At 41.2% G+C, this 14,727-nt stretch overlaps 1 protein-coding gene and 1 long non-coding RNA gene across 3 annotated transcripts in view; one reads left to right on the forward strand and one right to left on the reverse strand.

Annotated features, from left to right (window-relative positions):
• The first annotated feature begins 1 nt into the window (after nt 1).
• Nucleotides 2–14,727, forward strand: part of dnah1 (dynein, axonemal, heavy chain 1) — a 38,291-nt gene continuing 23,565 nt past the window's right edge. For both annotated transcript variants that reach the window (XM_046028378.1, XM_046028377.1), the window contains exons 1-39: nt 2–137; nt 667–840; nt 943–1,024; nt 1,194–1,368; nt 1,844–1,994; nt 2,112–2,241; nt 2,336–2,476; nt 2,602–2,857; nt 2,984–3,141; nt 3,270–3,481; nt 3,844–4,142; nt 4,323–4,473; nt 4,633–4,826; nt 4,926–5,151; nt 5,251–5,370; nt 5,489–5,571; nt 5,728–5,869; nt 6,030–6,185; nt 6,347–6,545; nt 6,647–6,900; nt 7,140–7,352; nt 7,832–7,996; nt 8,115–8,236; nt 8,571–8,676; nt 8,772–8,951; nt 9,070–9,210; nt 9,381–9,544; nt 9,671–9,784; nt 9,871–10,059; nt 10,148–10,253; nt 10,957–11,070; nt 11,158–11,307; nt 11,590–11,676; nt 11,801–11,987; nt 12,072–12,163; nt 12,287–12,441; nt 12,540–12,717; nt 12,808–13,002; nt 13,110–13,229. In XM_046028378.1, the coding sequence (XP_045884334.1) occupies nt 667–840; nt 943–1,024; nt 1,194–1,368; nt 1,844–1,994; nt 2,112–2,241; nt 2,336–2,476; nt 2,602–2,857; nt 2,984–3,141; nt 3,270–3,481; nt 3,844–4,142; nt 4,323–4,473; nt 4,633–4,826; nt 4,926–5,151; nt 5,251–5,370; nt 5,489–5,571; nt 5,728–5,869; nt 6,030–6,185; nt 6,347–6,545; nt 6,647–6,900; nt 7,140–7,352; nt 7,832–7,996; nt 8,115–8,236; nt 8,571–8,676; nt 8,772–8,951; nt 9,070–9,210; nt 9,381–9,544; nt 9,671–9,784; nt 9,871–10,059; nt 10,148–10,253; nt 10,957–11,070; nt 11,158–11,307; nt 11,590–11,676; nt 11,801–11,987; nt 12,072–12,163; nt 12,287–12,441; nt 12,540–12,717; nt 12,808–13,002; nt 13,110–13,229 (6,081 nt within the window). In that variant the 5' untranslated portion in view covers nt 2–137. The remainder of the gene's footprint in view (nt 138–666; nt 841–942; nt 1,025–1,193; nt 1,369–1,843; nt 1,995–2,111; nt 2,242–2,335; nt 2,477–2,601; nt 2,858–2,983; nt 3,142–3,269; nt 3,482–3,843; nt 4,143–4,322; nt 4,474–4,632; nt 4,827–4,925; nt 5,152–5,250; nt 5,371–5,488; nt 5,572–5,727; nt 5,870–6,029; nt 6,186–6,346; nt 6,546–6,646; nt 6,901–7,139; nt 7,353–7,831; nt 7,997–8,114; nt 8,237–8,570; nt 8,677–8,771; nt 8,952–9,069; nt 9,211–9,380; nt 9,545–9,670; nt 9,785–9,870; nt 10,060–10,147; nt 10,254–10,956; nt 11,071–11,157; nt 11,308–11,589; nt 11,677–11,800; nt 11,988–12,071; nt 12,164–12,286; nt 12,442–12,539; nt 12,718–12,807; nt 13,003–13,109; nt 13,230–14,727) is intronic.
• Nucleotides 11,714–14,189, reverse strand: LOC123956293. Its single transcript, XR_006821501.1, has 3 exons — nt 14,131–14,189; nt 12,782–12,996; nt 11,714–11,897 (listed from the first exon to the last, which is right to left on the reverse strand). It is a non-coding gene; the product is annotated as an uncharacterized LOC123956293 (long non-coding RNA).

A 14,727-nucleotide genomic window follows, 5' to 3' on the forward strand; every position in this document is an offset into this window, starting at 1 on the left:
CCATGACAACGGCTGTCGCGTACAACATTAACACACCGGTTAACTTCCACTTGGAAACTGAGATTTCAGCTCGGCAATGCTTTTATGCGGTTGATTCTTAAACGGGGCGTTACAACTTCCAATTAATTTAAAATAAGGTATGTCAAAATTCTTGTTTTCTGTTGTTTACAAAATTGAATTAGCAAAGTTACCTGGTTAGTTTTACCTGATTTGGCGAACGCAGACGCTCGTAGCTAACAGTTATTGCTAGCCAAACAACTAGCGGAAGGTTAACGAATTATTTTATAGCCTGTATTTTGAACTGCTTCTTTTGCTGGTTTTAGGTTATTCTGTTGCAGCGGTCGGTTAAAATGTGCACGGAGCCGGTGAAAAATTGAACACAAACGGTCCTATTGTTAAGGTTAAGTTAGATCAAACTTCTTTCGCCAGTGGGTGTCGTCAATTTCCCATACTTCTCTTCAAAATATAAAAGCTAACGTTTGTTTACCTGAGATGCTAGTATGTGAGAAACATTATACACACGTTACAGTTGTCATCAACATTTTGCGTGTAGCTAAAGCATGTTGAGGCAGTAGTCTATACTGTCCAGAAGAAGCAGGTGACAGGATGAAAATCAGGCTTTGTTGTTCATAACGTTACATGAATTTTTTTTTTTTCTGCTAAAAGATGGAAGGTAAATATGTGCCTGGTTTCGGGGTACTGGTGCCTCATCCCCCCAGCAAACCCCCAGAGCCCCAGCCCCCTGCAAGTCAAAAGTGCACACTCCCTCCAATCAGAAAATGCTCTGTGAGTGAACAGAGGGGCATCTATTCAGATGTCATCACTACATTCAAATTCCAGGTAAAAGCACATAAGCTCATGCATTTTATTATGAAGTCCATGCAGACATACTGAGCTTCTCCCATGCACTGACCAAAACAAAGAGTAACTGTTTATTGATAGTCTTGTACAGTGGGACCTGAGGTCCAGCACAGGTCACAGGGCCAGTCCATCCTCGGGTTCAGTGATCTCAACACAACAAAAGGTGGGAGACTGTTTTACATGACATTTTTAGGCATGTAGGCATTTTAAGTCATTATCTCTGGTAAGATAAGCCAACTATTGTATTTATAAGAGGAGCAGCGTATCCTCTAAAATACAACATTTGATATGCTGTGTGTAAAGTCTTTGTCCTTCTGCACTGTTTTCCTTAGTTACAACCTTCAAGACCCAAGCTGACCAGCGTAAGCTTGTTGATAAGGACAACCATGGACGTTACCTACAGCAATCACAGAGTTCTTACTTCTGCCAGGGTGGAGATACACCCAAGGTCCAGATGCCCTACCGGACAATTCCTGGCCAGATCCCTCGCAAGTTAAAGATAGAGAGGTGTGTACTGTTTGTGTACACAAAGAATGACAGAAGAGGACACTTTATCTAGGGCTGTGGAGCTTTCTGTTCAATGCATTTTCTGTAGTTAGTGTATTCTACATACTGTAAGGCCAGATTCACTAGTCACATGTGCGTGAGTAAGACACTGAGCTTCTATCATACAGTTCATATTTTGGGTAAAGTAGATTTTGGCCCACAACATAGAGTGCGATTCTTCCCAATTTTAATTTTTTTGTGCTAACAGTCTACTGGTACAAGGGAACAAGATGTGAACTTAGGGAATAAGGTGGGAATGTATGTATGCCCATTGTATTATTAAGAGGTATAGTATTACCTGCTGTGCAATAAAGCTAGAACTTGCGGGCTATAATCTAAAGCATTATCATGTTTAGAGATTGTCTCTTATTGTACATAGTGATTTTAAGTTCCTGTTGTAGACTTATTTAAACTGTTTTATATTGTTGTCTTATAGACGTCGAAGGGAATACTTGATGTTAGATTTTGAACAGCTCCTGGCAGAAAAAGGCATATACCCTAATCTCCTAATGCCAAGACATCAAAGCAGTAGTGATGAGCATGTGACTACACCAGACAATCCTGTGTCACCCCACCTCCCCCTGGAGGTGAGCCTGTTACTGCTGCAATCCTTTCTGTGGAATTTGGCTTCCCAATTACCATTACATCCTATATTTTGGTGCACAGATCAGCCCACACTCGTCTTTCTTGTGTTTCTCCCATAGATATTTGATAATGAGGAGTATGACTGTAGGACTCCAGAAGACTGGCTTGCCCTGGGCTATGCCAAGGGTTCACCTGATCGAAAACCTATTCCTGCAAAAGCCCTGCTGCCTACAGATGACATTGCTTCTGGTAAAACATCCTCAGAAATATACTGTGTAAACAGAGATACAACAGATATTATTTTCTGTTCTTTGATCATGACTGTCTTCTTTCTCTTTTGAAGATCACCCAAAATCCCTGGAGTACAGCTGGCATTTAGTTGGGGTTCTTGACTTTTGTAAGGAGAAATGCCAGTACCTGGTACAGAAGGTTCACCATAACACCAAACTGACAGATGAAGAACACAAAAAGACCAAATCTTCTGGTTGTTTTTTTTAAGTCTTTGCAATATAATAAAAGCGTTGTCTCATAATTTCATCTAGTCTCTGTCACCCTCTGTTTGTCGTGTTGACCATGTATGTGTGCTTTCCATCTCCGTCTGTTGCACAGGAGTAAACGCCATGATAGCAGGCACTAAGTACTGGGTACCCAGGATCAGAGTGTTATTCATTGCCGAGGATCCACGTGTCTTTGTGGAACGGATCAAGTTTGCTATGCACTGGAGGGAGAACACAGAGGCTCTGCTTTTCTACCACTTGTCTGTGGACTGCATGCCCATCTGGAAGGGAACACCATCTATTGATAGTCACAGTCTCCAGTGTATCAAAAGATATGCCCTTTCAGCCCCTGGGCTCAGGCGGAAAATGTGAGTAATGCCATTTTACTGCTCTCATTTTGTTCTTGTTCAGTATGATCTGTTTTATAATAGATCCCTCTGAGTAGAAATGTTAACTAACTAAGAAGGTGAATAACAGTAATATAATGTGTGCAGTGTGGAGAAGTGTATAGAGGCCCTGGAGAAGGAGGTCAAACTGGAATATCACCGTACTATGAACCGCATGAGCTTTGACAAAGTAGTGATGAACCACCCAGAACAGTTTTCACACATCACCCTGCCACAGAAGGATCCTGAGTATGTTCCTCAAAAAGGTAAGACAGCCTTGTATACGTTTGTTTGAGGCAATGGCGTGAAGATTAAATAAATGTGATACCACCTAATACCCGCTATTTACCCTCAAAATCATATGTACACATTGGTTTGTTTTATCTGTGTATAGGGTGCGTTCCAGTTCCTCATCTTGACTATAAGAAGAACCAAGCCGCTTTTGTCTTCCATTCCCTGCTAACAAAGCCAGAGGTGATCTGTGTATTATCTGAAATATCGTCGGAGTGCAGCAAAGTAGCAAACATGAGATTGTTCAATGTAACGTTGATGAAACCACTGCGACTGGACGAGTTTGAAGTCAGTCAGTCTCAAATGCACACTCAGGTATTTTAACATTGGAATAGCTTTTCTTCTGCCATTACTGGGCTATGACTTTAAAGTAGCTTTTATTTCTTTTAAATAAGACTTTAAATGCATAGTTTGATGGTCTGCTAATCACTGCATATATAGCATCCAAATTGAACCACTACTCATGCTAAAAAAAACAGGTCATCAGGGCAATTGCAGCTTATTCGTGGTCAAACCACAACAGCCACAACTCTTCTTTTATTCTATGGTACTGGGGAAAAATACCTTTTTATTTTAATTTATTCAACATTTTGTTGATGTTAACTGGGAATTATCAGAAGAAGACACCTGAATTTCACATGAATGGAGAAACATAAAATCTTTTCTTCCTTCTCCAGATAAGCTTGTTTCTTAGGGATGCATGGCTGGTCACGCTGAGCAACAGCATCCGTTCCAACCTGAGGAATATTGGCCCGGGATCGTACAATGTGAACGAGTCTCGCTGGGACATGTACAAGATTTCCAAGATGTACAAACTGATGGCTGTGGTGCGCTTCCACCTGCAGGACTCACTGCGCTTCCTCGTGCAGGATTCACTCATCAGCATGACTCAGCTGGTGTTGGACGCCTGCCACAGTGTGCTGACATGTCCTCAGGACCTGGTCTGGGGGGACAACCTTATCACTAGCCCCTACAAGTAGGATAGCATGCACTTGCACATACAGTATAAGCAGACATAGATACACATTCACATTTATATACACATGCATGTGTATTTTATCTTACTATCTATTACTATACTATATTTAGACATAACCTATTACTGTGCTAAATATTCAGTTTTGTGTTGGCATATTACTCCATTCTCTGTTCCCAGGCCAAAGAAGAACCCTCTGTTCCTAGTGGACTTGGTTCTGGATCAGACTAAGGTTCATTACAGCACTCCTCTGGAGAATTTTGAGACATCTATCGTTAACCTGTTTGATAAGGGCATTCTGGCTACGTACAAAGTACCACAGCTTGATAAGGTAAAATAAAATGTGCACCTGAATCACAGAGCATTAAATTAAAAATGGAAATGTGTGAGTGGAAAACTCGTTCATGATCTCATCTGTCTACGGATGATGATAATGATAAGTATGCTCTAAATGTTGAGAATCTAACTGTTCCTCCCATGTCCATGCCAGTTTGTGATGCAGAAGTTGTTTATTGGTGGTGATCCGTTGCTCGAGTCAGTGAGTTTGTGGGAACCAGAGGTAAATGAGCTGAGGGAGAAGGTCCGCAATGCTCTGATACAAGCAGCCATACCTCTGAGGGCTTACGCTGCTCAATATGAGAGACACTTAGAGCTATACAACTTGGACATAGAAACGCATCTCAAGTAAGTCTGTTAATTTACATATACAAAGTTTAAGGACTTGAGTCAGTCAGAATTATGGTCTTCCCCATTAAAATGAGTCACTTTTATCTTCTCTGACAGATCTCATACACATGCTGAACAGAAATCCCAAGAAGTGAAGAAAGAGGTGGAACAGCATCTCAAAGACAAGGAAAGGCTCGAACACTCCCTGCCATCCTCCATTGTCATTGGTCCATTTTACGTCCGTGTGGAGACTGTGCGTCAGGCTCTCTCTAACAAAAGAAGGGCTTTAGCCAAAGCATTTCTGGACCACCTTGTTCTGAAGCTACGCAAGCAAGTTGATGATGTAAGCCATTTGTTTAGAGGTCCAAAAACTTCAGCTTTAAAGTGAACCTTTCCTGCCTTTTTAACATAAATTCTTTTTATCTTGTGTATGTGTGTGTAGGCATATGAAGAGTGCAGCATCATGAGTAGAAAGCTACGTGAGAAGCCCAACAGCATTGAGGAACTGACTGAAAAGAGGGACTGGATGAAGCAAATTCCAGAACATCTCAAGAGTTACAAGGTGCACATTGATTCACATGAACTGGCTATTTCTGTTGTGTGTCATATAAAGGATTGGTTGATCAATAAATCTTATTCAGGAATTAGATTAGATTCTCTTTTCAATCTGTCCACAACAGGAGCTTATTGGCAAGATCCTGTCTGACTATGAGCTAATTGAAGAATTTTGCTACTGTCTGTCAAATGAGGATATGAATAAAAAGTAAGTGTAAAATCATCATGGTAATTCTTTGAAAACAAACTTTAATTTGTATGTTTCCATGTGGGAACATTAACAGTCATTTGATGGGTTCCTAGTGATTAGAGTAGCTAGAGGGAAGTGTGGAGTAGCGATTGCTATAGTAACTTATTTGTGCAGGTGGGCAGCTATTGGATGGCCACAAAGGATAATCAGTCAGATGGAAGTAGCAGCCGTCCAGCATGTGGAGGATGAGGCGCGCTTCCGTAAGATCCAGCTGGTCGACCAGAACAACTTTGATGATCAACTAGACTCTCTACAGGTCAGTGGAGCCAACCACAATTTACCAGATGAGTTTGAAATGATTGCTTTACAGACTTGTTCCTGAACTCACAGCCTCATTTGGACACCATTAAAAGTTTTAAAGTTAGAAATTCTATTTTTCAAGTTCAGCAATATAATCACCACACTTCTGTTTATAGATGGTGGTTGCTGGGTTTGCTGGCCATGCAGGTATTGATCATGCCCATGAGGTGGCCAATGAGGTGAGGCGTATAAGCAAGCAGCTTAAGGAGTGCCAAGCACTGGCTCAAATCTACAACACCAGAGAACGTCTGTTTGGTATTCCTGTCACTAATGTAAGAGAAAGCGAATCTATTACAAGCTACAATTTGTCATTCCAGATGCAAGATTATTCCCCCTTGTTTTGAACTGTTAAACAAACTGGGAAAGAATACATATAGTAAAGAATACATTTGTCATGCTTTTTCTGACAACAAAATGTGAATGTGTATTACAGTATGATCGTCTGCAAAAGCTGGTGAAGGACTTCCAGCCCTTTAAAGACCTATGGAGCACCACCTCTGATTGGCTACGTTGGCATGAGAGCTGGCTCAACGACCCGCTGTCTTCCATCGACCCTGAGCAGCTTGAGCGCAATGTTACAGATGCCCACAAGACCATTCACAAATGTCTTAAACAGTTCAAGGACTCTCCTGGTAGGTGACACTTCTATCACCATTCCAACTTTTCAAAGTAAAGTGTGATTGTTTACATGTTATTTTTCTTGGCCCGCTTTCTTTGTCTTACACGACACTAGATTGCCAAATAGTGGCCTCTGAAATCCGCGGCAAGATTGAGGACTTCCGTCCTTACATCCCTCTGATTCAGGGCCTGAGGAACCCGGGGATGAAGAGCCGCCACTGGGAGATGCTTTCAGAACGCATGCAAATGAAAGTCAAGCCCAAAGCCAACCTGACCTTCACCCGCTGCCTTGAGCTTGGCCTACAGAACCACGTGGATGACATTGCTCACGTGGCTGAGGTGGCTGGGAAAGAGTACACCATTGAACAGGTACCTCTGAACAGGAGTCATTCTCTAAATACAGTGTTTTGTGAGCTGTTGTGTTTTGTATAGATAAACAAACTATTTATGTTAAATGCACCTTTTTACACCTTCAAAATGATGGTGGGTCTAAGTGACTCATGTTGTTTTTTGTTCAAAGCAACTCCATACACTTTTGCTGATGCACACTGTCAGTATCTGCATTAAAATTGGTTTCTGCTGATTTTTTCTTACACCTTCTCACTCAGGCCCTGGAGAAGATGGAACAAGAGTGGTCGACAGTAGTCGTTGATGTATTGCCCTATAAGGAGACAGGCACCTACATCTTGAAAAGCCCAGATGAAGCCGCCCAGTTGCTGGATGACCACATTGTCATGACGCAGAGCATGTCTTTCTCTCCTTTCAAAAAAACCTTTGAGGGACGCATCAACACCTGGGAGAGCAAGCTCAGAATGACTCAAGTACACACACACACACAAACACACACAAACACAGTTAAGGTCTTGTGTCTTTTGTCATTAGGTACATTTGACTTCATGCAGCACTTTGCAGCGCTGACTTAACATGATGCATGCAGGACTTAACCTAAGGCATGCTGGTTAGAAAATTTGTCCAACGTTGCCCATGGCTACAAAACTTCACCATGTCACATGACGTTAAAACCTCGCAGAGGTGACTGCAGTTGCTTTTCTCCGCTGCACAAAGTTGGAACCACCTTTTGTCTTTGCAGATGTCACAATATCAGACATCGTCCTAAGCACACAGTCAGCTTACGCAGGTAGAATGTGTCTGACTTGACAGCAGTGTTTTTATACCCCGCCCTTGCAGCTCAGGTTTGACTATCATGTCGGAGAAAGTCAGCCGCACACAGTCATCTCGAATGCGACTCTCATCATACAGTGTCTTATGTTGTACTACTGCCCTCTCCTGGTGCTTGCAGGTTGTGCTGGAGGAGTGGCTGACGTGCCAGCGCTCCTGGCTCTACTTGGAGCCAATCTTCAGCTCTGATGATATCAACCAGCAGCTGCCTGTGGAAGGAAAAAGATACCAGCAAATGGAACAAACATGGAGGAGAATCATGAAAAGTGCCTTTAATAATCGAAAGGTCAGAGCTACCACAACACGGAAAGGTGTTGTTTTTAAACAGAGATCTGAGCTAGATGATAATGATGCTCATTTGTTTTTTGAAAACTGTTCACATGTGTTTCTGCATTTATCTCTAGGTGATTGAGCTGTGTCCAGATGCTCGTCTACTAGACAAACTAAAGGAGTGCAATGCACTGTTGGAACAGGTGCAGAAGGGCCTCAGTGAGTACTTGGAGACAAAACGAGGCTCCTTCCCTCGGTAAGCCTCACTGAAAGAGTCCTGAGATTCCCCTAGCTCTCAATTTCCAATGGTGTAAATAATAGATTAACATTTCATATGATACCACCACCTTAACAACAGTGAGTGGCCAGAGAAACTTGCTTTGGTTGTTATACATGGGGAAGCCGGGTACTAACAGGGAAACAAGTAAATATTTTGAAAAAGTAAAGGCTACTTGAATCAACAATAATCATCAATCACATAGTTAGTGATCTGTGGTTGATTTATAGCCAGAAATTAGTTTTTCATTACACAGACTTGGTACAGTGTACTATACAGTATTATAATAATAATATACAATATTTCTTTGTAGGTTTTACTTCCTGTCAGATGATGAGCTCCTGGAGATTCTGTCCCAGACCAAAGATCCTACTGCTGTACAACCGCACCTGCGCAAATGCTTTGAGAACATCGCACGGGTTTGTTCTGGCCGGTTGTTTTTGTACTCTTCATATATATTACTGAAAATAGAACATGCATACCACATGCGACTGAGACTTCTGTTGGTTCTCAGCTTCAATTCCAGTCAGATCTACAGATCACACATATGTACTCTGGAGAAGGGGAGGAGGTGAAGCTGTTCCTGCCAGTGTGGCCTACTGGAAATGTGGAGGACTGGCTCAGGGATGTCGAGAAATCTATGAAGGCCACATTGAGGGATTACATTGACCGCTCACTCAAAGTCTACCCTGAGGTCTGCGACCCTGACTCTCACTTTGATGATGTGCTTTCTATTCTTGTATCGCTTGTTTGTACAATTTTGAGGTGAGGCATATTCAAGTTGTCCAGTTTTTGCTCTCTTGACTCCTCAGCAACCTCGTGTAGAGTGGGTGTTATCGTGGCCTGGTCAAGTGGTGATAGCTGGCTGTCAGGTCTTCTGGACTTCTGAGGTGTCTGAGGCCTTGGAGCAGGGAAATTTGGCCAATGGCCTTTATCCCCAACTACAGACACAGGTGTAGATTTGGTATTAGACTGGTCAATATTCAAACTAAATAACTCTTTAAATAGCCATAATTTGTGGAAAAGTAAACACATTCATTATGTGTTACTCACATTTACACTGAGCATTGTGCGCAGTACAGTACACTGACATTCTTAAAATTTTCCTTTTTTATTTCTGAAGTTGGGTGACTTGGTGCACCTGGTGAGAGGACGTCTGTCTAAGATGCAACGAGCTGTGCTGTCTGCCCTTATTGTCATAGAGGTCCATGCTAAAGACGTTGTGGCCAAACTAGTCGAACAGGAGGTCTCAAGCATAAATGACTTTGAGTGGATCAGCCAGCTCAGGTTATCTGTCTGTTTTGTTTTTCTGTATTTTCTTTTAGTTTTTTACTTCTGTCACTCCTGCTGTTGGATTCCACTGTATACTATTTGTGCAGAATGAGTGTGATAAAGATCTGATACTCTTTGTAGATATTACTGGGCAAATGGTGACTTGTACATCCGTGCAGTGAATGCAGAGTTTTTGTATGGATATGAGTACCTAGGTAACTCCGGACGTTTGGTCATCACCCCGCTCACTGACAGGTACTTGTTAAGTCTAATATTGTCCACTCTGTTTTTTCTTAAATGCCATATACTCTTTGGAATACACCTCTTCCTGCCTCTTTCAGATGCTACCTGACCCTAACAGGAGCTCTTCACCTGAAATTTGGAGGCGCTCCTGCAGGTCCAGCAGGGACAGGAAAGACAGAAACCACTAAAGATCTGGGGAAGGCTCTGGCTATTCAGACAGTTGTTTTCAACTGCTCTGATCAGCTGGACTTTATTGCTATGGGAAAGTTTCTTAAAGGACTGGCCAGGTGAGAGGCACTCACTGAAGTGTGATGTCAGTTTTGCTGTTAAATATCACAAATCTTCCATCAATCACATTCATATTGCATTTTGCAGCTCAGGGGCCTGGGCATGCTTTGATGAGTTTAATCGTATTGATGTGGAAGTGCTGTCTGTGGTGGCACAGCAGATCACTACTATACAAAAGGCCCAGCAGCAAAGGGTAAGAAGCTGATTCACTAGAAATTCACTGTTCCACTGTTCTTATAAACAGAGTACTTGAGTACAAATACTGTGCATAAGTACAGTGAGTATTTCCATTTTGTGTGAATATGTTGCACTATCCTTCCTACCGCATTTTAAGAAAGAACAAAGATGTTTGAAAGTGTTATGCTTTAGTAAATTTGACATGTTAGATAAATTTGAGTTGAATCCACCTCACCTCCTGGATCCATCCAGAGACTTGTAAGCAATGCTGTTTAATGTTATGTGAAAACCAACACAGGTATACATATACACATATGTAAATAATGCATCCCACGTTTTGTATTGCTATAAAATGACAAATATTCTACGTTTACGTGTTACGTTACGTTGTCCTCTGCTATATTTGGAGGCTGATGTGTCAGGAAAAATAACAAAGAAAGTTGTTACATTCTGTGATATTAGCAAAAACATTTACTAGTTTTTACAATAGTTGGATTACAGAATAATGTTTTGTATATCTTAAAATGCTTTTTTTTTTTTTCCATTTAAAAGATTACACAACTTACCAATATAGAAGGTTCTGTAGTCAGTGACTAATTTAGCTATTTTTTGGAAGAACTTTTAATTGAGATGTATTTGAAATGTATATATTGTTTTTATATAAGTAAAGAATTAGATTTTTTTTCTTATGTAAATATTTCTAAAATAATTATTTTTAGGCAGAACGGTTTGTGTTTGAGGGAACAGAGATCCCTCTTGTCCCTTCTTGCGCTGTCTTCATCACTATGAATCCCGGTTACGCCGGGCGCACTGAACTGCCTGACAATCTCAAGGTTTGAAAGGATCATTTCATTTTAAATAACTGTATATAACACTCAGTATAAGCAGATGCGGTTCAACAAGTGAGATTATGTCTACAGGCCCTGTTTCGTCCTGTGGCCATGATGGTACCTGACTATGCTATGATAGCTGAGATCTCCTTGTACTCATTTGGCTTCAGTGATGCCAAAGCCCTCTCCAAGAAGATCACAACCACTTTCAAGCTCTCCTCTGAACAGCTTAGCTGTCAGGTACTGTATGAATTCAGATGAGATCAGAATTAGAATCAGTTTAATCTCCACATACATTTCTGTAAAATGTGCTATTTGTCCGGGAAAGTGGGTGTATAAGATATTGAAAAAGCAAGTTAAACTGACTTAAATTTTACAGATATTTAAAGATATTGGCATACAACACACAGTTACATAGTTAACATATTCCTGAGAAGACGGACAGATATGTATCTATGTGTATGTCTATAAGAATAGCAAAGATATAAAGATGTGCTGACTTTTGCTCATGTTTATATGAAGGATCATTATGATTTTGGTATGAGAGCTGTGAAGACTGTGATCTCAGCTGCTGGAAACCTGAAGCGAGAACATCCAGACATGAACGAGGTCAGAAATGTTTCTTTTATTTATGATGGAAATAAAGTATAAAACATGACACTATTTTTGAATGGAGTTTAAAAAAGAACTGTATTTTATTATCTTATTCTTCTTCCATCTCACTGTCTCCCAGGAGCTGATCTGTCTGCGGGCCATTCAAGATGTCAATGTGCCAAAGTTCTTACAGGACGACCTGAAGCTCTTCAACGGTATTGTGTCCGATCTTTTCCCTAAAACAAAACAAGAGCCAATCAACTACGGCACACTCGAAGAGTCCATGCGTAATGTCTGCAGTCAGAAGAACCTCAAAGATGTGGATGGTTAGTGCACGATGCATTTCTTTTCAGATTTACAGCTTCCTGTATTTTTAGGATGAGTAGATGACAATATTGTGGTTATCGCAGGGTATATTAATAAGTGTATTCAGCTGTATGAGACCACTGTGGTGAGACATGGTCTGATGTTGGTGGGACCCGCTGGATCCGGTAAAACCAAGGTGAGTCTTCTACTAGTCACTATATTTTGTTTGCAGTTTTATTTACAGTTCTCCAAAATTGAAACAGCTTTTTGCTGTGCAGTATAGAGTCTTGTCTGTAAGTATTACTGTTGCGTGTGTTAGTGTTATGAGATACTAGGTGCAGCAGTAACAGCTCTGAAGGGCCAGCCCTCTGTGAGTGGGGGTGTGTATGAGGCAGTTCATACATATGTCCTCAACCCCAAGTCTATCACCATGGGACAGCTGTACGGGGAGTTTGACTTGCTCACACACGAGTGGTAAGTGATACTTTGTTTCACACAAACTACAGAACAAAAGAAAAAAAATCTGACTTTATGCTATACACACAAATTTGCTCTTTTCTCCAACCCTATAGGACAGATGGTATCCTCTCATCTCTTATCCGTGGAGGTGCATCATCCATGGACAATGACAAAAAGTGGTATATGTTTGATGGGCCAGTGGATGCTGTATGGATTGAGAACATGAACACTGTGCTGGATGACAACAAAAAACTGTGCCTTAGCTCTGGCGAAATCATCAAGCTCACTGATGTGAGGTTACGTTTTCACAGTCTTCATTTTTGTCCCTGTGTTGTCTTCTGTTACATGTACATACAAATGTTTTGTGTCTTCCTTCTGCAGGTGATGACCATGATGTTTGAGGTTCAAGACTTGGCGGTGGCATCTCCAGCCACAGTGTCTCGCTGCGGTATGGTCTACCTTGAGCCCAGTATTCTGGGCCTCAGCCCTTTCACAGAGTGCTGGCTGAAGAAGGTCCCAGAAGCCCTGAAGCAGTACACAGAGCAGCTTCGCTCCCTGTTTGCCAGGTTCCTGCATGTAAGAGAGGAGACATAACTTAAAGAGACCAGCAGGGAACAAAAGAGATTATGATAGTATTAACAATGTACTGCTTTATTTTTTTATTTTTTTGTACTTTTACACAGGACTCCATCACATTTGTCCGTTCATCAGTAAAGGAGGTCATTGCATCCCTGGACAGCAACCTTACCTGTAGTCTCCTTAAACTTATGGACTGCTTCTTTAATCCATTCGACATTAAAAAGGTGCGTGCAGCTTCTCTGTATTAGAATAACTCCTATTAAATGAATATAAATGGATTTCTGTGTAAATCTGCTGTTTGGAGCAACTAGAACACTGGTAAATATTGAGTGCTTTAGGGAAGCTGTACAAACTACTTTAAGAAATAAGCTTTTGACCTATCTTTATTAATAATTATATATGAATTAGTGCTGGGCAATGGTGTTAATCGCGATTAATTGCATGATTTTCTGCGATTAATCGCATTGTTAATGCACAAAATTGAAAAATGAATTCTAAAGTAGTGTATTGTGCACTTGTAATTTAAATGTACTGCTATATAGACAAAAGTGCAATAACATGTGGTTTGCAAACACTGAACAAATAAGGTGCTTTTTACCAGCAGTATTCCCTTTACACAGTAGCAATAAAATATTTCTTGTAAATCTCAACTTATATATATTATATATAATATAATATATTAAACAAAAGCTATTTGCCACTGCCAGGGCATTCCTTTTATTTAACTTGTTAAAATAAGTTACCATCAGAGTCCAGAGCCACGATCATAACATCATAAAAGGCACCTTCTGAGCAACCGGTTAACATAAATCTGTTTTCTTTTTTTTTTCTGAACAGGTATCAGCAGAAACATTTTTCTTTTATCAGGGAGCAGCAAACAATCTATGTTCAGTAGCAAGCGTCCCTGTTACAGTGAGGTAAAAAATTAGTAACTGCGGTGCGGGAAACACAGGTGAACAAAGTGACAGTCAGTCGGTCAATTCGCCTGTCAGTCAGGGCATCTCCGGACCAGAAACGGGTTACGTTTTCCTCTGTGGTGATCTCCGCATCTTTGCCCTGCTTATACCAACGCATAACCCGACTTTACGGCTGTTTTTAAATTATGAATTATGTGGAGAGCCGTACTTCTGACCAGACACAACGATCGCCAGCCGGTGTCCCTGTCAGACGCCTTTCTGCTTTAGCCAACGTCACTTACATGCGACCACACGGGCCGCTGTTGCGTTCGCGGTCCGGGTAAAATGTGGTATCTCTCAATAGACAAATGATGGGAAGTGAGACTGTCACAGCGGGGCCAAGTGACTACGTTGTGATTTTAAGAACGTTCCCAAGACCGACATCTTCCCCAATATTAATCAGCATGCAGTGTGTAGCTATCCACTTCGCTATGGCATTTGATCGCTTGTCTTGCTTTTGTTTACCTACTTCTCCCACACGCTGCATCCAGCATAGCCTAGTCTGCCGAAGCCTCCCTCCGGACTGTATGTGTATTCAGAGTCAGTCGGCAACGAACTTTCAAAATAATAATAATAATAATAATAATAGGTGCCCAGTCTTAAAATGAATGTATTATTATCATATTCATCACTATGGTCAAGTGTGGTATAATATAACCTGTTCCACTGCAGTGAACAATGTGCAGTCATGTTACTTCAGTCTATACCTGCATTGCATTGCATTCCAACAACAACATTGTGGGCATTAATGAATGTGCAGTAAGGT

This window comes from Micropterus dolomieu, linkage group LG18 (genome assembly GCF_021292245.1).
Source record: "Micropterus dolomieu isolate WLL.071019.BEF.003 ecotype Adirondacks linkage group LG18, ASM2129224v1, whole genome shotgun sequence".
Taxonomy (NCBI): Eukaryota; Metazoa; Chordata; class Actinopteri; order Centrarchiformes; family Centrarchidae; genus Micropterus; species Micropterus dolomieu.